Source organism: Lutra lutra, chromosome 13 (genome assembly GCF_902655055.1).
Source record: "Lutra lutra chromosome 13, mLutLut1.2, whole genome shotgun sequence".
In the NCBI taxonomy this organism is placed as follows: domain Eukaryota; kingdom Metazoa; phylum Chordata; class Mammalia; order Carnivora; family Mustelidae; genus Lutra; species Lutra lutra.
The window spans coordinates 10,403,741-10,427,175 of record NC_062290.1 but is presented as its reverse complement, the minus strand read 5'-3'; the positions used below and the strand labels follow the sequence as shown (position 1 = coordinate 10,427,175).

General features: G+C 42.6%; 1 protein-coding gene across 1 annotated transcript in view; it reads right to left on the bottom strand.

Moving 5' to 3' along the window:
- Positions 1-23,059, bottom strand: part of PGM5 (phosphoglucomutase 5) — a 214,184-nt gene extending 191,125 nt beyond the window's left edge. The window contains exons 1-2 of the mRNA XM_047700288.1: positions 22,790-23,059; positions 6,193-6,355 (exon numbers count right to left, since the gene is read on the bottom strand). Of these exons, the coding sequence (XP_047556244.1) occupies positions 6,193-6,355; positions 22,790-23,050 (424 nt within the window). The 5' untranslated portion in view covers positions 23,051-23,059. The remainder of the gene's footprint in view (positions 1-6,192; positions 6,356-22,789) is intronic.
- Between the last annotated feature and the right edge of the window lie 376 nt (positions 23,060-23,435).

Genomic DNA, 23,435 nt, shown 5'->3' with positions numbered 1-23,435 from the left:
GATGGAGGAAATTTGGTCAGCCTCACCTGTTCTATGTAGGCTAATAACCCATATGTTTGTTTATCTGAATCCATTTCTGAGCAATGATACATCTTCCCTAAAAATAGGTTCACACCTGCCGGGGAGACCCAGTTATGTAATCAGCTTTTTTCAGGATATGAGACATCAACAGGATATGCACTTGACAGAAATGAGGGATTCCAGATTTAAACTGCAGCCTCCCAAGTGCACCTAGAGAAAGAACACATGAGTTCTATTCCCAGGTTGGCTGCCTTGTTGAGGCAGGAGCTTGCCAGGGTTAAATGCTTTCCCCGACTCAGGCTCCCTAATGACATCCAAGTTTTTAAAATGAGGTTTAAGTAAAAATATTTGATGTGTTTCCTCACAAGATCAAGAGGACAATTAGGCTGCGAGAGACTTTAAATGGACATGAAATCAAAAGTTGTCCCCCTTTCAGCTTCTTTTTAAATTTTGTTTTGTGCTGCAAGTCACTTTAGATTTTTTGCAGTAAGTTTGGAAATCAAATGAGTACAGTGCAAGATCTGAAATATCAAAGAGAGACAATAGATAGGTTTTACATGAGATATACTTGCCAACTCGACTGTAACTTTCAACCAAAAGGAAATCAAGAAATAATTTCTTTTCTATCCCAATCCTTCAAGCTACACTGTCCAGGACAGTAGTCGCTAATGGTATACAGCTATTGAGCACCTGAAATGTGACTAGTGAAATTGATATGTGTTGTAACTGTAAACTACACATCAAATTTTGAACAGTTCATAGAAAAAAATGTTAATAGGTTACATTTAACTTTTATAGTAACTTGATGAAATAATATTTTCAGTATACGAGGTTTAAAAATGCATTGTTCATGGGGCGCCTGGGTGACTCAGTGGGTTAAAGCCTCTGCTTTTGGCTCGGGTCATGACCCCAGGATCCTGGGATTGAGCCCCACATCGGGCTCTGCTCAGCAGAGAGCCTGCTTCCTCCTCTCTCTCTGCCTGCCTCTCTGTCTACTTGTAATCTCTGTCAAATAAATAAATAAAATCTTTAAAAAAAATGCATTGTTCATTTCACCTTTTTTTTTTTTTTTTACTTTTTTATGTGGCTACTAGAAAGTTTAAAATCCTGACTCACAATATATTTCTATTAGGCAACTCACAATATACTTCAAAAACATAGCACTGTTTTTGTCTCCCCATAAATGCTCATTGAATACATAAAAAGGAATACTACCCAAACACAACAAACTGTATACATTAACTACGAGCAGATTTTTTTTTATATCAATTATACCTCAAGAAAGCTGTCTTAAAAATAAAGGAAGGGCAATGTCCCCATTCTACTGCATGGAAAAGAGGCCTACTAGATTTTAACCATATTTCCTTGTCCTTTAAGAAAAGCAAAGGCTGCAAAGAAAAAAAAAAAAAATGGCCCTCCTCCTCTACTCCACACCATTTTTTATCCTTTCACAAAATGTAAAACAGTAAATAGCCTTGTTCTGTCTTTGCCTTTTCTATGCTTGTCCAGTTGGAGAATGCATGAATATCTCCCTGCTCCCTTAGGTGCCACTGTATTCTTTGACTGTGTCCCTCACTTTTAAAAAACCTGATTTGATGACAAAGCACACTGGCTTCCAAAAGTAAAACAACTTCTAGAATGTTCCTTTTCTGTGATGCCACTCAACCACCCATGTGGTTAACCTCACAAGCTCGTCATCAACCTCTGCATCTACCAACTGCTTCCCAGTTCCTTGACATCTTCTGCTCTAATGAGTTTTCCTCCTCATTTTAGTCAGTGGCTGGTAAAGTCATATCTTAAATATTATTGCCTCTTGAAATCTTTTCAAAAATATCAAATTTGAGTGTCTTCTGCCCATTGAATTCCTTATCTGCCACCTACCCTCCTCCACACCTCCGGTGAACCTGCTCTTTCCTGAACTGATGCCCATCCTCGCTTGGTTAATCCCAGGCTATTGGTCCCTTCTAGTTTCACTGGTCTCTAATCCTAGGCAGGACCTAAGGTCCACTGTCTGAGCCATACCTTTGTTAGCATAATAACATGAGCCTACATTTATTGAAACTTACATATACCACATTTCACACTTTACATGGAATTCAACATGCACAGAAAGCGATGAAATAGGAGTTGTTATTATCCTCAATTGCCAAATGGGGAAACTGAAATTTGAAGAGGAAGAGATCCTTAACCAAGGCCCCTTCACTGGTAATAGACAGAGGCTGGATTTTGAATCCTAATAGTCCGATGCCAGCTCAGACACCTGTAACGAGTACCATTCCTCCCTGCCTCCAAAGCCATTCCCCAACCCTGGGACATCACCATCATCTGTCCCCACTGCTACAATTTCCAGACTCCCACATATTGCTGGAGGTAGTCAAAAATTACACCAAGTGGCTCCCCCTAAGAATGAGGCTGCTTACCTTTACGACTTTTCATGCATGAATCATCAACACATTTCCCATAGTACCTTTTATAGAATATGTCCTGCCTCTCCTTGTCCCATTATCTTACCACACAGTCTTTCTTCTTACTTTCTTTTTGGAACAGGTATAGCAACTATTACCCCAAACTTTCATTCTGCACCCCTCAGAATTGTTTCTTTCCCTATCCTTGCTATCTTATCCAGAAGTTTTGCTCTCTTCCCAGAATCTAGGCTCTAACTGAGCTCCACAACTTAAGAATTCTGTGACACTGGTCAAGCTTTTTAAACCATTTAATTCTTCAGTGATTTCATCGGGTTGTTACGAGGATTAAATGAGATCGGGTATGTAAAGTTCTGAGTACGGTGCCCAGCACATTATAAGATTCCAAAAAATCCAGTATCTTTATTATGGATCCCATTTCCCCTCTACCATCTTCCCCTCTACTTAAAAACATCCTCAGAATGGTCCTGTCCTCTAAATGCACTTTAAAAGTAACATAGTTCCAGATGTGTCCTAGTTCCCTGGCTGTGCCTACTAATTCCGTAGACACTTAGTCTTTTTTTTTTTTTTTTAAGATTTATTCATTTATCAGAGAGAGAGAGCTCGTGCACAAGTGCGGGGAGGGGCTGAGGAAGAGAGAGAGAGAGAGAAGCAGACTCCCCACTGAGCATGGGGCCCTATAAGGGGCTCAACACCACTGGATTCCAGGATCTGGAGATCATCAGCTGAGCCCAGATCAAGAGTTAGACGTCTGACCAACTAACCACCCAGGTGCCCCAAGACACGTAGTCTTTTAATTCATTCCATAAAATGTATCTATATGACACACAATGAAAAGAGATGAATGTCTCTTCAAGGAAAGAAATTATGGTAAATTTGATTCTTCTTTGAGTAAGAAGAAACCAACTGAATCTTTCCATGCCATTAGGAATGTTAGCTTCATTCATGATGCCAAGACATGCAAATATAAAGAATTAAGCATAAGAAAGGGACTTTCAATACAGTTAAAAGCCAAAATCTACGGCTGAATACGTCTCATTTCCCCTTGTACTTTAGTCTACAAAATGGGTATTTAAATAATATCTTCTCCCTTTATGCCTCACAGGATATCACAGAGATGACTGAGATATTTTTGTAAGATATGAAATCAAATATAAATTCCAAATACTTACTTTGGTAAGCGTTGTCTAGGTTGGCAACTTTTAAATCACATTTCTCTACAAATTGCCACTTTCTGAGCCCATCCAATTTCCCATGTTAACAGCATATAGAATACCTGAATCTTGCCTGTTTTTTCCTGAAATCCTCAAGGGCTGCTGCAAGACTAGATGTGGGTCCTCGGTATGCTTTTTAATGAAACAAAACTTCTCGAAGTATACGACACTTCATAAAGGTGTTTTTTTTTTTAAAACACTTGATGTGAGTGGAGTTCATTTATTTGGATAATGTCCAAAATGGCTTCAAGGAGGCAGAAAATAATATTCTGGCCAAAAATAATTCATAAAGGTACTATTGTTGGTGAAAATTACCTACTCCTGCAGAAATGCAGACTCAGTGTTCTATATTAAGACTAAGAGACTTAACCAAATGTAATGCATAGTTCTTGGATGAATCCTGGTTTGAATAAAACAGCTATAAATAGGGCGCCTGGGTGGCTCAGTTGGTTAAGCCACTGCCTTCGGCTCAGGTCATGATCCCGGAGTCCCGGGATCAAGTCCTGCATTGGGAGTCTGCTTCTCCCTCTGACCTTTTCCCCTCTCATGCTCTCTCTCTCACTCTGTCTCTCAAATACATAAATAAATTCTTTAAAAAAAAAAAACAGCTATAAATAACATTTTGGAGGAAACTGGAAAATGCTGAATATAGATTAGGTTTTAGATGATATTAGAGAATTGGTATTATTTTTGCTAGGTGTGAGTGATAATGTAGTTATGTTAGAATATGTCTTTCTTTTAAGAGATGTATTCTGAAATATTTAGGTATAAAATGTCTTCATGCTGTAATTTACCTTAAAATTCTTTACGGGAAAAAAGTGCAAAATGGAAAAGCAAAGTAATGGACACAAGCTACCTATTTATTATTCTCACCTTTATATATGTTTAAAATTTTGTTTAATTCACCCCATACCCATATCCCACTGCACAAAGACCTCTAAACTATACATTTCTGTAAATAGAAGAAATAGTGAAATGATTCTAAGCATTTCAGGGAGAGAAAGTCAACACTATAAGGAAGAAAGATGTCTACAGGTTATGCTAAAAAATCATTTGTCTAGCCTTGAGCAGCCATGTGAATTTGAGCAAATCAATAACAGCCTCTGGGGGATTTATTTCTTCATCTATAAAATGACAGAAATGGACTAAATGACTTAAAGGGTCTCTTCCAGCTTTAAAATTCAGAGTCCTTCCATATCAGATAAGCATCCATGAGATCAAGTGGGTTCAAGATTTCATTAGGCCACTTCCTTGTCATGTCACCTCAAGGGTTGTGGTGGTTCGTTTTATACGTCATTCCGCCTGGGCCACAGGGTGCCCAGATACTTGGTTAAACCTTATTCTCATGTGTCTATAGGCCCGTTTCTGGATGAGATTAGTATCTGAATCAGTAGACTGAGGAAAGGAAAGTGCCTTCCCCAATGTAGTGGCCTTATCCAACCCACTGAAAGCCTGAACAGAACAAGAGGCTAAGTGAGGGAGAATTCACTCTCTCTGCCTGGCTTCCGGCTGAGACACTGGTCCTCTCCTGCCCTGGAACCCGGACTCGGACTGGAACTTACACCATCAGTTCTGCTGTTTCTCAGGCCTTTGGACTCAGACCAGAACTCCACCATCTGCTCTCCTGGGTCTAGAGGTCTCGGGACTTTTCTGCCTCCATAATCACATGAGCCAACCCCGCTTTGGGCCTTGGGGCAGGTGAGGCTGCGAGCAGACCCTTTAAGAGCTGTCCCTCAGTTCGCCACAGCTCCAAGGGTCAAGGGCATGAGCCAGTTGGTCTTCCAAGACAGATGTGTAGGGGGCTCATCTCTCAGGTGGCAGTCTTAAGAAATGGAGTACCCAATGTAGAGTACGAGCCCTCCCTTCCTCAGAGAGAAGCTCAGGATTTTGCATTCTCTCCAGATGGTGGACTATTTGGCCAGCAGTGAGGTTTATGGTTTGACACTTTGACATGGTTTCCCTCTCATTTGCCTTGTGTAAAGGGGCTGCTCTGCTTGTTTTTAGTTTTTTTTTTTTTTCAGAGGAAAGTGGTCCATCTTTCTGTAGATGCAGTGTGTCCATGACAGGAAGTGAGTTCTGGATGTTCCTACATCACCATCTTGAACCAGAACCCAGCCCACTCCTCATAATAAATCTCTGTATAGCCCACTGTTCTGGTCCTCTGGAGAAACCTGACTAATACAGCACTTCACTGGAACTTTCTGTGCAATTTCTCCTCCACCCTGCTTGTCTACCACCAAAGGGTCACTGTAAGACTATGATAGCAGGGATACATAGGTGGCACAGTCAGTTAAGCGTCTGACTCTTGGTTTTGGCCCAGGTCTTTATCTCAGGGTTGTCAAGTCGAGGCCCACATCAGGCTCCGTGCTCATTGAGTCTGCTTGAGATTCTCTCTCTCCTTCTCCCTCTGCCCCTCACCCTGCTCTCACACATGCTGTCTCAAATAAATAAATACATCTTTTTTAACAAATAAGACTATGACAACATAATAGGACAGAAATCGGGATGATTAAGGCAGATTCTAAGCCACATACCTCCATTGGCAACATTGAACTTCACTCCAAACTCTCCCCCTGGTCCTCCAGGGCAATGGCTGGCTGTTAAGATAATTCCACCAGCTGCCTTGATCTTCCTGATAATGCAGGAAACAGCAGGTGTTGACAAGATGCCATTCTGCCCAATAATCAGTCGTCCAATCTAGATCAGCCAAAGAAAAAAATCAATCCAGTTATATGGAATCAGAGGCATTTCAATGGAAAGTGTCCCAAGCTCTGTTAAGACATAGTAAGTCACTTGGCAAAAGGAATTGAGTGGGCTTTGGGTTAGGGGGTGAAGGAGAGCTCCTGCAGGGTATCTCCAACACCACCGGGGCACCCACATGTAGAGGTCAATTACCAAACTGGATCAGCCTCATTGACTTTTAGTAATTTGAAACATCGGCTTTTGATGATCAAGGGCTTGGCTTGTACTAGGCAAGAAGTTCTTAGTTTGTTACTGGCTTAGAAACTCTACACATGAACATACTAGAAATTATAAGAAAAAAGAAATGGAGTGCTTCTCTGCTTCACCTTCCTCCTCTCTCTTCCTCAGCACAGGCCCATACAGGAGGGGCCTGGCTTACCATCGCCTCATCATCAGCGGGTGTATTAAACTGCCTCTGAATAACCACTCTTATGGAGGCAAGAATTTTATTTCTGCCCCTGACAACATGTGCTGGAGACAACAGAAAAATTATCCAGTCATGCTAAGCAGATAATCTCAATTATCTGGAGGTCATCCATGGGTGCGGGCAGTCTTTCTAGAGCTACAAAAGTGACTTTTAAAAAAGAAAGCCATATAACCCTGCAAAGTATGACTCAGCATGCTTGCTCTTAAAATAAAGACCAATGTCATCCAATCCAGTGGTTCTCAGATGTTACAATTCAGAATCCTAATGAAGCCTTAAAATTACCAATACTCAGACTGCATCTCGGACTAATTGTATTGGAATCTCTGGGGGTAGAATTAAGGCTTCATGGTCTTTAAAGCTCTACAGGTGATTTCAACATTCATCTGAGCTTAGTGATCAAGTCTCCTTGTTAAGAATCAGCAGCATGGGCATCCCCTATGAGCTTAGTAGAAGGGCTAAACCTCAAGGTCCACTCAAGACCCACTGAGGAAGAATCTGTTAAGTACCTTAACAAGATCCCCTCCCCCCCCTTCCAGTTAATTCATTTGTCCATCAAAATTTGAGAAGTACTGCTGTGGCCCACAAGGGAAGGCAAGCTCTAGTATCCAGCTCAATACCAAAATTACCCTGGACCCAACTACAGCAATGCTAGAAGTAGGTCACTGACTGAAGAGGACAATGAAGGAAGATACAGGAAAAAATGTACAAAGAGCGGGGGTGCCTGGGTGGCTCAGTGGGTTAAAGCCTCTGCCTTCAGCTCAGGTCATGATCCCAGGGTCCTGGGATCAAGCCCCACATCGAGCTCTCTGCTCAGCAGAGAGCCTTCTCCCCCCACCCCTCTGCTGCCTCTCTGACTATTTGTGATCTCTGTCAAATAAACAAATAAAGTATTTAAAAAAAAAAAAGCACAATGTAAAGTTATATTCATTTTGGGGCTACAATTTGGAAAAAATACAGAAATAAATATATACAATTTATTTATCAAATAGTCGTGATTATAGACCAACTTAACTAAATTTCAATTATTTCTTGTTTGAAAAGATAATACATATTCTGTTTAAGAAGGTTAATGTGAGAAAATATACTTGAAAAAAAAATACCAAGCTTTAACATTTTGGTTATAATTGGAGGGTTAACAGAAGACTAAATTCTAGTTACCTGGAAATTTCACCTATGCAGATGTGCTCATTAACCCAACATTACCAGAAAAAGAGGTAATGCTGAGCACTGTGTATAAACCTAATTGTGGGACATCTGAGGCATGGTAAGGGCTGGAGGAGAGGCATGAGAGCAAGTGATGGAGTTTCTAAAGTCAGACATAGAAAATCATAAAGACATGTGTATCCCCTGGAAATGCTCACTAAGAGGGGACTTAAGCAGACAATGATTTTAAGAATCAAGCAGGTAGGATCAGCCTCCTTCGTGTGAGTCAGATCAGCCTCCTTCCTGGGTAGCCACACCTGTCATTGACCAATGGACTCGGGAACTAAGTTCCATGAGGAACCCTCATGGTGGCAAGGACGGAGGTGGTACATGGACTCAGCACCATAACTTTCCTCTCACCAAGGCCAGCCTGGCTCCAGCCACCACTGGGCACCCAACAGAGACCAAAACTGAGCCCCTAATATGGCACCATTGCTGGGGTGATCAGTTAAACACCCAGTGGCAGGTTGATTACAGTTGGACCACTTCCCTCATGGAAGGGGAAGAGCTTTGTTCTTACTGAAGAGGACACACAGAAGAGAAGATACACCCGGAAGAAGCAGAGTGAAGACAGAGGCAGAGATCAGAGTAAGGTGGCCACAAGCCAGGGAATGCCAAGGAATATGGCAGCCACCACACCAGAAGCTAGAAGAGGCATGGAATGATTCACCCTTAGAGCCCTCAGAGGAAGCATGATCCTACTGGATTTCAGACTTCTGGCCTTCTTCTAGCAACTGATAAAAGAAATATAACCTTTGGAAACCCTGTTGTTTAAAGAAAGAACACTCCATTTCGAAGTTAAAAGATCTAGATGGGAGCCTTGCCTCCACCCCAGAGGAGGGCAAATCGCTTTTCTGAGGCTTCGTGTCTTCATCTTCAAAGCTGAGAATCTTAAGATGAGATTTCATAAAGAAAAACCCTTTGTGAAATTAAACATGACATGTTACCATCACCCTCCTCGAACACCTGGTTTTTTTAATTTTTTAAAAGATTTTATTTATTTATTTGAGAAAGTGAGAGCATGAGCAGGGAGAAGGACAGAGGGAGAGGGAGAAGCGGACTCCCAGCTGAGTGCAGATGCTGGCGCGGGGCTCGAGCTCACAACCCCGAGATCCTGACCTGAGCTGAAATCAAGAGTCAGATATTTAACTGCTTAACTGACTGCACCCCCCAGGTGCTCGCAAAATTCACTTTCTTTTTTAAAGATTTTATTTATTTATTTATTTGACAGACAGAGATCACAAGTAGGCAGAGAGGCAGGCAGAGAGAGAGAGAGAGGGAAGCAGGCTCCCTGCTGAGCAGAGAGCCCAATGCGGGGCTCAATCTCAGGACCCTGAGATCATGACCTGAGCTGAAGGCAGAGGCTTTAACCCACTGAGCCACCCAGGCACCCGCAAAATCCACTTTTAGACAGTAGGTTATCCCTTACGCTACCATTTCACTTTCCAAACAAGTCCTAGAAATATTGCCCTCCACCATCACCATCACAGCAGACGCTACCTTAACACTGCTTTTGTTTAGGGCATTGGCGCAGGCGGCGACTGACTTTTTTTCCTGAGTGAAACCCAGTCTGCAACCCGGGGCATGGTGGAGTGAGATGGGGGGTTCAAGTCAAGGCATCCTGCGGCTCCCTGACCTTCCCACGAGGGGCACTGGGGGAATCACCACTCGCATTCCCATACAGTCTGGCTTTGGCTGGAGGAAGGGGAAACCAGCCTGGTCTTCACCTGCTACTGGGGAACACGTCCTTCCGTTCCCATTTGCAAAGGGGTTCAAGGTGGCCTCTAGTGCAGTGTCATGTACACAGGCAACAGGTGGTACACACATCTAGATCCCAGGATCCACAGGTAGCCACGTGCACACTATCACAGGGACGCTCACAGACCTACTGAGGCACGTTCAATTTGAGTTTGTTCCTACCTAGGCAATACTTGCAGAGGCTCCATAAAGAGAGGACATAGCATGGGCTGGCGTGCAATGAGTCACATTTCCCAGGGTGCCATTACTTAATCATCTCCCTGTATCTAGTCTCCTAGATGGAGGTCGGAACCACTCACCAACTCTTGAACCTCACCTGGACTGTGTCATTACTGATCCACCCCGATGGACACAGCAGGTGCAAGGGAATCAGTGCGCCCCTCCACATGGCACAGACCAGCGTCCTGAGAAGAGAACCTTTTATCCCATAAAGCTTTCTCCCAGCCCTGCCATTTCTTTACACCAGGTGCCATATACAACCCATTTTTAAAATAATTTTCTTCCTCAGGGCACCCTAGTGGCTCAGTCAGCATCTGACTCTTGATTTCAGCTCAGATCATGATCTCAGGGTGGTGAGATCGAGCTCTGCGTGGGGTTCTGTGCTCAGCGGGGAGTCTGCTTGAGATTCTCTTTCTCCCTCTGCTTCTCCTCCTCCCCCTCCCCAAAATAAATAAATCTTTAAAAAAAGTAATAAGTTTCTTTCTCATGGTTTGTTCTTTTCAGAACACTAACAAACTATTCTTCTAAATTAGACTTAGCAATGAGTTCAGTTTCTAATTAGTTCAAAGTACTAGAGAGCAGCGATGGGCAGTTGAAACCCGCAGGGTAGGGTCTCAGAGTACAAGCAGATTTTTTACTCCAAACTATTTTCTCCAAGGAACAAAACATTGTTTTCCTGTGTGAACTCCCTTAAATACGACTCCCCTGCCATGATTTCCTTTGAGCTTTACACAAGCCATTTTTTTTTAAAGAGTCCCAAAGGGAGACAAGAAAAAGTAAGCATAACGTTCCCCAATAACCTCCACTCACTGTGCCATATGCCTCTCATTCCCAAAGTGAATCAGAGAGCGAAGAGAGCAATAAACAGAAGCTTCCTTGATGGTTCCCAGAGTGTGGTGTGGACCACACAGCCACCACCACAGCCATCTCCAAAGTGCACAGAGAGCCACAGACGCAAAGATGCCTGTTTCCTGTCTTCACCGTTAAACACAAACCAAAACCCACGAAGCAAGGCCAAGGCCAAGCCATCATGATGGCAGGGCTTTGGTCTCTCGGCCCCAGCTGTCAGAGGGGTGTGCCAACCTTTGTACACTGCTGCACATGAGTAAGCCAGAGATGGTTAAGTGGAATTTCAAGAAATAACAAACTCAGGACATGGATGTGGTTATCCAAACATCAAGGGACTTCTCCATTTGCACATGGATAATGATGCGGTTATATCCTTTGTTACATGGAGACCAGATGGGAGCCGCTGAGCCCATCCTCAGCTTCCTGTCCCCTGGAAGGCTTCATGCACACACTTTAGGGCTGGAAGGAGAGATGAGAGCCCACTAGAATCAAACCAAGGTGGATTTCACATTTGGTCCCTAACATCTGAACAGATGCAGAAAAGTCACCAGTGTCCAGAAGTTTGGCCCAAGTTCTAGTCTTCAACCCCCTCAGCAGCTCTGGAGATCTCAGTGAGAAGCAGGCAATCCAGCTTTGCTCAGATGCTAAATGGGGGTGGTGACACTAGAACTTGGGTCCCTCCTAGGAATTAGGTAATTCAGCACTTGGAAAATACTGAAATCTTTACTTTGAGGTATAGGACTTGGCTCAATGAAGTAAGAAAGGACTTAATCTGCTGCTAACTTATGAGGTGCTCAACCCAACTGAAGACCTGAAGAAGAACCACCAGACCCACCTGGGTCAAGAACACAGAGCTGTATGCTCTGAGATACTATGAGACTTTTATATCCAATGGGCTTCCTACTGGCTATGCGATTTGCGGCAAGATCCCTCTGTGTCTCAGTTTTGTAATCTAAAAGATGGAAGGTGAGAGGAGGTAACGTAAGCAAGCTCCAGGTCAGTGTCCAGCACCAAACGAAGACTCAAGGGTCTTCCCTTGCCTTTCTTCCTCTTCCACATGTCATTGCTTAATTCTTAAGTATGAATTCCTTAATTCATAGTTATTGAATGAATCTATATTCATTGATTGAATGAATTGAATGAATTGAATGAATATATATATATATATATATAAACATATATACATGTTCCCTTTTCAAACATTTAAGAAGTACACATGAGCAAGAGGAAAATAAGAGTCATCTCTAAATCTAAAAATGAACACGGTTCTCATTTCTATGTAAACCCTCTCTGTCTTGGTATCTCTGCTTCTCTTTCTAATTTACAAATTTCCATATTTTTACAAAAGGGATTATTGTATCACCTACATCTTTCACTTAATATATCCAGCCCTTCCCTGGCATCTATGTTTCTGTGTCACTGAATATTCTTCCACGATTGGATTCTTAGTGTAACATACGGCTTTCCATTATTTCGATGTACCATCGTTTACTAACCAATATAGAAGTGCTCTTTTGGGGTGCCTGGGAGGCTCAGTCAGTTGAACAGCCAACTCTTGGTTTGGGCTCAGGTTGTGATCTCAGGGTCTTGAGATCAAGCCCCATGTCAGATTCTGCACTCAGCGCCGTGGGCTTGAGAGCATCTCTCTCCCTCCCCCCTCTGCCTCTCCTTCTCGCATTTGCACGCATGCACGCGTGCTCTCTTTCTCTCTCTCTCTTTCTCTCCTTAAAATACGTTTTTTTAAGAAAGTGTTCTTTTACCTGAAGTTTTTGTACGTGAAACTAAAAAATGTTTGAGGACTAAACAGGGGCTACGAAATAAATTAAACTGCATGTAGCTTGGCAACAATGAAAGTGTAAATTAGTTGTAACGTGCCTACATAAATACAATGTCTTCTTTCTTCTTTAACCACCAAGCCTGCTCCCTGAAAAGGTGCTGAAGTCCATGGTAAGGAGTGACAAGACCGCGTCTGTACTCTCGTCTCAACCTGGATCATTTCATTTTCCTCTCTGTGCCTCTGACTTGTACTATCTGCTAGGATGCGCGATGCCGACTGGCTAACTTTCCCGTGTTGGTGAGCTCACCGCAGAGCTGCTCTTGCAAGACAGACTCCCGCCCAGAACAGTAGGATTTCTTCGACTTTTATCTCTTACTATCAGCCCATCCAATTCCAGTCCAATTCTCCTAATTATCATAGAAACATAGGTCGTCTAGGAATATTTAGCTACTCCTTTGGTTCTATGTAATCTTCAAACATTTCTGACGTCTGGTCTACTCTCCTCTTGAAGACATCCAGGGAAGAAGATATATATCTGGGGGAGGGGGTGTCCTGCGCATATGCCCACACACATATGCTACTCAATAAACTCTCTAAATGCGTAAAAACACTTTCCATCTGGCACCTTTATAGGTACACACAAAAAACTTATATCATTATATAGATAATTTTATATATATATATGTATATATATATATAAACAAAGCTACATCTATAAAACAAAAACCTCTATCTTTGGCATCTTTATAGATAAAATATATATGTGTGAATATATACTTAATATATATACCCATACTGCAATAAATATGTGTATGTGTGTGTGTTTGTGTGTGTGTGTGTGTGTGTGTGTGTGGCCTGCGTATCCCCCCTGCAAAATAAACCTCAGTCTCTATAGCCATGTGTTTTTTTCCTGAGTCATTGTCACAATCAATTAAAATACATTTATGTGGCTTTTTAAATAAATTACATCAGACCCGGTTCCGTCTGGTTGGGAAACAATTCCTGCCCCTTTGCTAAGTGCCCCCACACCTCGAACTGTGTTGCAGTGAACTGAAGACCTCTGGCAATAACAGATTTACAGCTCAGCAAGATTGAACAATTAATTTACTGTTATTTATGACCTCAGGGCCGGGTCTTCTGTGTTCTGTTCCATATTAGCATCCAACACTTTACATCTGGGAGATCCTGTCCAAAAAAAGACCATGCCCGGGAACCAAACGTTCGGCGAGGCTGCGGGAACAGACACCCGGACAAACATCCTGACCAAATACCGCACCTCCAGCGCCTGCAGCTGTCGGCGCTCAGACGACTCAGCAGATTAGCGTGGAGTCCCCTAGCTTCTGCTGGGTCTGTTCCTCTCAGTAATCTCTCACATGGCCCCGTCCGTTAGGCTTGAAAGTCCTCATGAAATGAGCAGATTCCTGGGGGGGAGGGGGGGGGGGGTCTTGCCTGAACGCAGCCGGAGCCTCAGAAAGGTTTAAGATGGAAAAGCATGGCACTGACTCAGCTCATTCATGCTTGGAAATAATGCACAGACGCTGCAGAAAAGTCCCTGGAGTCAAAGTCTGTGGCAGAGCGGCTGTTACTGCCTCCTGTACCGTGGCAAGGTGGGTGTGCGGGAGTATGTGTGTGCGTGCGCGCGCACGCGTGCACACGCACGCACGCACACTAGAAGCGGGGACGGGATGGTGACTTCAGCAGTCAGCACCCAGGCCTTAGCCCCCAGCAGGGAAGAAAGGCCAAAGTCAAGAGGAAGCCTTACCAAAGCAGCCGGGATCGCCACATGAACAGTAAAGCTACTGAGACTACAGGGCACCACGCCCAGGCCCTCTCATTTTAATCAGAGTTTAGTTTAGACGAGTTTAGTAATAATTGTGTTATGAGAACAAATAAAATAATTGATAGTAATCCTCCCAGTGAACCTGGAAGATGTAGGGGCAAGTGGTTTTACTTTCCCTATTTGTATAAATGAGGAGACCAACCCCAGAAAGCCACGTGACTTTTCCGCAGTCATGCAAGTTGCAAACGATAGTATCGCCATTCAAATCCAGACCTTCTCCTTTTTTATTATTTTTTCCTGGTGTGTTTAATCATCAGAGCAACCCATACATGTGTATGAGTATTTAATAAAAAGAAGTATATGACGTAGAAAGAGAAAGGATTCTCCTTCCCCGCCACACACGCCCATATATCCCAGATGTATTCACTGTTAACTAGAATATATTCTTCTAACCCTATTTTCTATGCCTACATTATAGATTTGTTTCATGTGGCCAGAGACCCAGATGACATTTCTAACTAAGCTGCTTTATTAAATCTTATGATAAGGCATAATGGTGTTAAGTGAAAAGACAGACTCACATCAGCAATATTATATGTGAAACTTGCCCGAAGAATTTTCTAGAAAACATCTGTTCTCCTCGAGCCCGTCGTGAACTCTGGATTTTTTATAGTTTCTGTACAGACAAGGGATAGAAGTTGGAAGTACATTCTTCTTAATCTACTACTTGCTTTGTTTCACTGAACAAACTATCATTCGTATCTTTTTCATGTACGTATAGATCCACCTTCTTTGTTTATGGGTTTTAATGCCTCAGTGGTGGGCTTGTGTCATACATTAGGTAACTGTTCCTACTAATGAGCATATAAACTGTTTCTAAGGTTTTCTTTTGCAAAATGCTGTGACGAGTATTCCTGTACATAGACATTTCCACCTTTGTATTAAGAAATTTACAGGACAGATTCTTAGATTCATGGATTGGTGGATTACTGGACAAGTATTCCACTGATTTTGGTGCATACTGCTAAACTGAACTGCCTGGCCAAAATGTTCCATCAAGTTAACTTCCATTAGCATGACAATTTTCAAATGTTCACACCAACTCCGAGTACTTTCGATTTTTTTCAAATTGATTGTTTTTGTTTATATTTTTTTGTTATTAATGAGGATGATCTCCTTTTCATATGTTTGTTGCTGTAGCTGACAATATTTCTTTTGAATTTTTTGAATTTTTTACTGATTTAGAAAAGCTTTTTATAGAGTGTAGATATTAACCATTTGTTATAAACTCTGGTCTTCTGATTTCAACTTCTTTTCCCTTTCCATTAAAAAGCCTTAAATATAAAACTAGATACCCCTAGCTACCAAAGAGAACTCTTATTAATAAAAGGAGAAAAAAGAAAGGCAATCATTAAATATTACATTACAAAACAGCTATAACTAGAGACGTGGAAAAGAAAAATTTCTGTGACTCAATGCCAAGAAGAATTTCTTCAAATTTCCTGAAGATTTTCTCTTCACACAAATATAAGCATCAACTCGAAAATTTGATCATCACTAAAAATGTAGGAGATGAAAAACACTTAAAGCTCCAGAAAATGTGGATTTTAACAAGTCTCATATCCATAACTAATGAGAGTCAAGTCTGAGGAAAGGACCTAAAGCTTTTCCTTTGGCTTCACAAGTATAAACATTAAAGGCATATTGGCCAAATCTTGAGTGTTTGCAATTAACTGTCAAAGCTGTAGGCGAACAAAGGATGTTGAGTTTCTACCTTCAATTTAAAAATCCCTGGAAATTTCAGACCCTTTTTCCCACCCCACCCCACCTATTATTTTCAAAAAACCCTGTTCAAATCCTATCCCAGTATTTGTTTACATTACTCTTGTCTAACAGAAGGATGACCAGGGCCCAAAACATGAAGGTTAAGTTTAGCAAAGCCAATACCTATGCTTAGTTTCCTCAAAATTAGGTTCCAACTTCTATCCCTCAAATCTGTACAGAAACTATCAAACCTTCAGAGTTCACGAAAGACTAGAAAAGAACAGATGTTTTATAGAAAATTCTTTGGGCAAGTTTCACACATAATGTTGGTGATGTGTGTCTGTCTTTTCAATAAACATCATTATGCTTTATCACAAGATTTAATAACACAGCTTAGTTAAAAATGTCATCTGGGTCTCTGGACACATTAAACAAAGCTTAAAATAACCCACCCCAGCAACTGGGAGGGCCCAGCTGTTCTTAAAACCTCTCCCATTCCTTTTCCTTCCCCATTAAAAAAAAAAAAAATGAATGATGACTTGAGGCTAACAGATTTAAGAATGGACTGACTGAACAGGGAGAAAGGGGGAACCAAGGGCACCAAGGGAACCAAGGGCTATTGCTCATATAATGGATTTCCGATTTCCACAATTCAGGGACGGGGATTTGGGAAGGGAAGTAAAAGAAAGTTATGGCAAGCTCTTTAGGGCTTTCTTGTATATTACAAACCTGCCCTTCCTAATGTCAGGGCCATAGTAACTCATTCCATTCACCTATTCTGTAGTGAACTTCAGTCAAAAATATAGGGCAGTCACCACCCAGTTCTTTTTCCTTTCTAGAGACAGGACCTGAAGCCAGCCAATCCCAAACTTCCAGAGTCATCCCAGTTAAGAAGCCTTATCTGTTGAAACACAGGCTTCCCTCTCTTGCTTCCTTCTTCTTCCCTCCCTACGTCCCCCAGACCGCCATATTCCACTCTGCCTCCCTTCCAAATCTATGCTCCTTTTCTTTGGGACATCAAAATTTGTTCCCCAGATAGCTCTGATAAATGTCAAGACAAGGCTTTCCCATTCTTTGAAACAACCACCTCTGCATGGCACACTGGCATCAAACACGGCCGGCACAAGCATCCCTCTGGAAGGCGTACCCCAGTCCCTCGCCGACACAGCCTTCTTCACACCATTGCACTTCAGCCTCCACCTCTAAAAGATTTCACAAGGCATTGAGAAGTTCTTGTAAGCTGAGCTGTATGCTAATATTATTATTACTATTGCTGATCATCACATGGCCAGCATACTGTGTGGCTAATCAACAAATGGATTTTCTCTTGGCTAAAACTTGCAACAGAACTATAAGTTGTTTTACTCAATACATGCAGTCCAATCACTATTTTAGGAGATATATTCAGTTGACCTTAATAATATTCCCTTACATTTCTTAAAGCTATGGATGTTACATAATGCTTTCATTTGATTCCCAGGATAACTCAGCCCTGCTGTCCCACCCAATGTATAGATGAGGAAACAAGTGGTTTCTAGATATTTCAAGAGGCTAAAACATTTGCCCTGCAACTTGTATGGCCGAGCTAGGAAAAGAAAGCAAGCCTTCCAGCTACTGATACGGAGCATTTTCTACCATACCTCATTGTCTCCCAGGCTAAGGTCAGAAGACAGTGTGGTTATCATCACATGAAGAAATCTGGTTTGGGTTTACTAAAATGCATTTGTAGTGTTTGGTGACCTACCTTTATTTAATTTATAGTTGCTTTTTGTTGTAACAGTCTGGGATCCATAAAAAATTTTTTTTACATTTTAAAATGCTAAATTATAGAGCTGTGCTACCTAGTATGGTAGCTACTAATCACTTGCAGCTACTTAAACTTAAATTTTAATTAATTAAAATTAAATAAAAAGATTCAGTTTTTCAGTCACATTTGGTACATTTCGACTGTTTGATAATCACATGTGGCTAGTGGCTGGGGTAGATTACAGAAACTTTTCATCATCTCAAAACATTCTAAAAGTTCTATTGGACCATGATGAGATATACATATATATGTATGTATGTATATGTATGTATATGTATGTATATGTACATACACACATACATATACATACACGTGTGTGTGTGTGTGTGTGTGTGTGTGTGTATGGTGTCATCTCCAGAGACAGAAAACTTTAGAAAAAGTCAGAAACATCTTCAGGCACAGTGCTGCCATCTGTCCAATATTAAAGGTACTTTAGGACTAAAAAAAAAAAAAAAAGATTAGAACAAAGAGGAGAAAGAGAGAGATGCCCTTAGTCACGGATGGATTCACCCAGAAAAAGGCAAAGGCATTTATTCATAATGTAGCCATTACTTACATTTAGCTCTTGAAATCTTTATGAGATTAAAATAAATTGATACCTAGAGGATCTAAACCCCTGAGAAGTATCTAAAGCAGATAGAAAAAGAAATAATTTTTAAAAACCACTTAGTTACAGGGGTACCTGGGTGGCTCAGTGGGTTAAAGCCTCTGCCTTCGTCTCAGGTCATGATCTCAGGGTCCTAGGATGGAGCCCTGCATCGGAGCCTACGCCCCCCACCCCCCACCACCTGCCTCTGTGCTTACTTGTGATCTCTGTCAAATAAATAAAATCTTTTTTTAAAAAAATCACTTCGTTACAAACTAAGTTTATATTGGTAACAAACTAAGTTCTGCAATTCATTTAAATGATGCTGTTTACTCTCATACTTAGTAAATATTTTTCTTTGCTCTTATATGGTATGACACAGTCTGGATCTTTAAAAAAGAATTATAATACTTCTGGGGACTTTTTAGATAAGTTCGCACAGCCACATAAAAATTACAGAAACAGATAAAAGTATCTTCTCACTAATTTACAAATCCATTCAAACTGATTATATAAAAATTCAAGAGTTCACAGTGAAACTCAAAAGAGCAAAAGAAAAGCCAAACAAATGCGTGTGTCAAGAGTGGAAGTGGCTATTTTGCCAAATCCTGACTGAAAATTGGTAATTTAAAAAGAGAGGGAAATAAACATAAATTCTGCTTTTCCAGAAGGAACTCTATTACAGGATAGCCCAATAGTGAGGGAAATGCCCAGTTTTTAGAAAAATGCTAGCTGAAGCATGTAGATAGAATTAGAGAATTAAAAATCATTTTGAAACCCCTAATGAAATAATCCACTCAAGCCTGGATCACTAATGGAAGCTAAAACAACTGAGTAAAGGGTGACAGGAACTGGATATTCACACGGTACAAACCTCACCCCACAGGCTACTGGCCAGTTCCAAGGGGGAAAGTACTGGAAGACAGAGGCAATCACCACAACAGCCCTATAGTCATCTCAGTACCATGAACATCTGGTCAACCAGAGATTGTTTCCTAACACAATACAACATGAATATACACCATCACCTACGAAATAGTCTTGCCAAAAAAAGAAAGAAAAAAAAAATGTTGCGCCTGAATCTAATTAAGCCTTTAGAACTCAATTCTAGTACACACACACACACACACACACACACACACACGGAATATCATGAAAAGTTAAATGACAACATAAAAAAAAATCAGAAAATTCCAGAAAGTGGGACCGAGGGAGGCATTCTACAGGACAACCAACTGAACTTGTCTCTTCAATAAGTCAATTTCATTAACAGAAAAAAATAAGGAGGGAGATATTTTCTAGGTTAAAAAAGACTTAAGACATAACCAAATGCAATGTGTGTTCCTTGATTAGAAGAAAACTAGTTTGAAAAAACAGCTATAAATGACATTTCAGAATAATTGAGGAATCTGAATGTAGGATGGGTAATAAATGAAGAAATCCTTTTTTTTATTTTGTTTGGGATGATAATGATATTGTAACTATCAAGAACATTGTTCTCAGTTTTTAGAGATCTATACTGAATTTAGGGATAAAATGTCATTTTTAAAATATACTTTAAAATACTTTAGCCCTCAAAAAAGATGGAACAGATATAGGAAAAATAATAACAGCCTAGGGTATGGGCATATGGAAGCCATTTATCTATTCTCTGCTTTTCTGAAAGTTTGAAATATTCAGAATTTTACAATAAAAAAATTTTTATCCCGAATTGTACCGGCTATATGTCGGAGAATCTATTTCAAACTCTATGATATATTAAGATATAAGTGGCAGTTCATCACTTTGGAAATTCCAAACTTCTGTCCTCCTCTAGCAATTATATAATCAAAGAGCAACTACAGTTGGTTATATTAAACTGCATAGTAAAATTAACTTTATCAAACCCCAAATCTTTCAGAGAGGCAGCCCTCTCACTCAGGTTCAAGTCAGTTCAAAGAGAATAAATACTACTTTTGTACTATTTTTCTAACCCGTTTATGAATACCCCATGGGAAGTCAAGGGAGGCAAAGTTTTTGGAACCAAGGGTCTTCATTCCTATCAATTTGCCATCATTCAAGACCAATTTTGCTCATGGTGAACCCCCTTTCTCCTGAAGCCAGCCTTCCGATTGTTCATTTGCCCGAGCAAAAGCCCTCAAGAAGGTGAACAAAATGAGAAGACTGGTTTAAATTGGCTGCCTGAACCTTTGATAAATGTTGGCCATTCCCTTCACTCCTACCCACCCATTTTGGAAATAACACTTTCAGATTATTTAGGAGATGGTGCTTCTGTGTGGATTGTAACTTGTCATTCTGTCCCTTGTAACAACCACAAGGTTAAGTGTGGCTCTGTTTTAACCATTTATTAACATATGCTACCTATTGCCTAAAATAAACTCCATCTTAAACTTAATAAGATGTGGTTACCAGAGAAGCATTGAAGTAAGAAGTTGAAGAGACTTGATGGGAACATGTGCCAAGAAACGAGAAAGCATAGCAATACCTTGCCCGTGCAAATCGACAACTGTAGCTTCAAAAATATCCTCACCCACAATAAATAAGTGGATGTTTTTCTTCCTCCCTAAAAAAACAACAACAACAACAACAAAAAAAAAAAAAAAAAAAAAAAACTGGCCCAGGAAGGAGTACGCAGAGAGCTGCCCTACCTCTCCCAAGGCTCCTTATCCTCCATCATTCCATGGGAACAGCTTTGTCAGACAAGAGTAAAAGACTATTTGTCAACCTCTCTCCAACTCCCTGATTCAAGCCAACTTTTATCGATCCCAAGTAAGGAGCCAGAGAGAAACAGTAGTGCTGTATCGCCAGCCACATCGTCTTCTGAGGTTGGAAATCCCAGCTCTACCATCTGTACCACCCCTCAGCGCTTTCTCCCAATGCTTTTGGGTTATTTTATTTAGGAAAAAAAAAAAAATCTACTTTCCCTACCCCTAAAACACTGCAAGAGGGGAATCAGAGTACACAAACATGGAGCATGGACGACACCAAAGACTAAAAAAAAAGAAAGAAAGGAGGAAAGAAAATTAAAAGGATGGGCTCGGGAAGGAGAAAGGGAATCCATACCCCAGAGAGTTGTTTAGTTTCACTTTTTTTAAATGTTCACACTCATTTATACATCGGTAGGGATTCCACTTAAATGTGCTATGCGTGGGGTTCTGGCTCAAATGATTCTTTTAGACAATATTTCCCACAAAGACCGCTGAAGTGAGGTGTCCCTCTTGCAGAAGTCCACAGAGGCTGCAGGATTTGGGAAGGAGGACAGGGGGATACTGGATGATGCCAGAAGGTGTTTCTAGCTGTAGGACAGAAAAGAAGGAGGAGAAGGAGAAACCTCCAAGGTCCGCAGAGGTGGTGGGAGAAGAGAGAGGAAATGAGGATGAAATCTGAAAGGGAGAAGAGGCACAAAATGCTATCAACTGCCAGAGAGTCTTTCGCAGAGTAGTGAGGAATTGCTTTAAGAAAGGCAGAGCAAGTCTAATTTCAGATTGTTGAGAGATACTGCTCCCCCCCCCCCCATGACACACACAGAACTGAGGGCAGAGAGGCTGTGTGGCGCTGAACTGATCTTCACCCCAGCCCTGCACAAACCAGATGAATAGTGAAGTAATTCCACTGGGTTAACGAACCACTTACACTAAAAGTCTTTAGGGTCCACTCTTGCCAAACATGCCAGGAATCAACACTGGAGTGTGTGTGTGTGTACACACGTGTTGTGTTTGAGACACTACTGTTAGATCTGGGAGAGCCAAAACTTAGAGGGGGAAGAAGAGGACTGCAAATAGGGTACAGGAGAAAAAAGAAGGAAAGGGGCGGTGGTGGGGGGACCACTATATTGGTAGCTCAAGAAAGAAGTGGGGGTGGGGAAGGCAGGGTAGTAAACCGGTGAGAACGGGTAGTTTTAAAGGGCTGGGGAAGAGGAGGCCCAAAAGGAACGCGGGCAGGTGCGGGCCATGGGCAGAGAGATGGGGAGAGCTCAGGACGATGTGGCAGGTTCCCTCCAAGCGGAACCCTGAAGGCCTTTCGAGGACCTCGAGGAGAGGACCTGGGGGAGCCGCTGCGCCGGGGTGGGGGTGGCAGTGGCGGTGGGGGTTGGGCATGCGGGGGTGGGGGGCGGCAGGCAGGAGGGGCAGGGCGGGGACCGAGGGCGGCGGCGGCTGCGGCTGCGGGTGGTGGCGGCGGAGCGGTGAGAGGCTAGGGTCAGCGGGGGCAGGTCACTCACCCCGTTGGCCGCGGCCATCTGCACCACGATCTCGGTGGCCGTCCTGCTGAAGTACCTGCCGTCGCTGCCCACAACCATGGTGCAGCCCTGGCGGTCGCGCAGGTCGATGGACGACAGCACGCTCTGGATGAAGTTGGGCAGGTAGTTGCGCTGGCCCTCGAAGAGGCCGGTGGGCCGCCGCAGCCCCCCGCCGCCGGCCGGCCGCTGGTCCTCGTAGGGCACGGTGGGCACCGTCAGCACCGGGATGGGGCTCCCCTCCATGGCGCCTCCTGGCTGGTCCTGCCGCGGCTCCCGGGAGCCGGAGGGAATCTGCAGCCCGCCGGCCCCCCTGCTCCCCACCAGCTTGGCTACGCGCCCGGGCTCCGCCTCGCGCCCCGGCCCCGGCCCCGGCCCCCTCCGCAGCCCTGCGCCCTCGCGCGGATCCGGCAGTCCTCCCTCTCCGCGCCGCCCCGGCAGAGTTTGGCCTCTACCTTCCAAGAAAGTTTGCTCCCGCCCAGCTCTCTCTGGAGCCGGATCCCCCGAGGCGCCGGCAGTGTCGGGACCCTGCTGGACTCACTTAAGGGGGGGGGGGGGGTGCCCCAGAGCCTACTCCCAGGGCCGGCCAGCCCGACCCCGGAGACACCAGTCGCCCGCCTGGCCCCAGCCT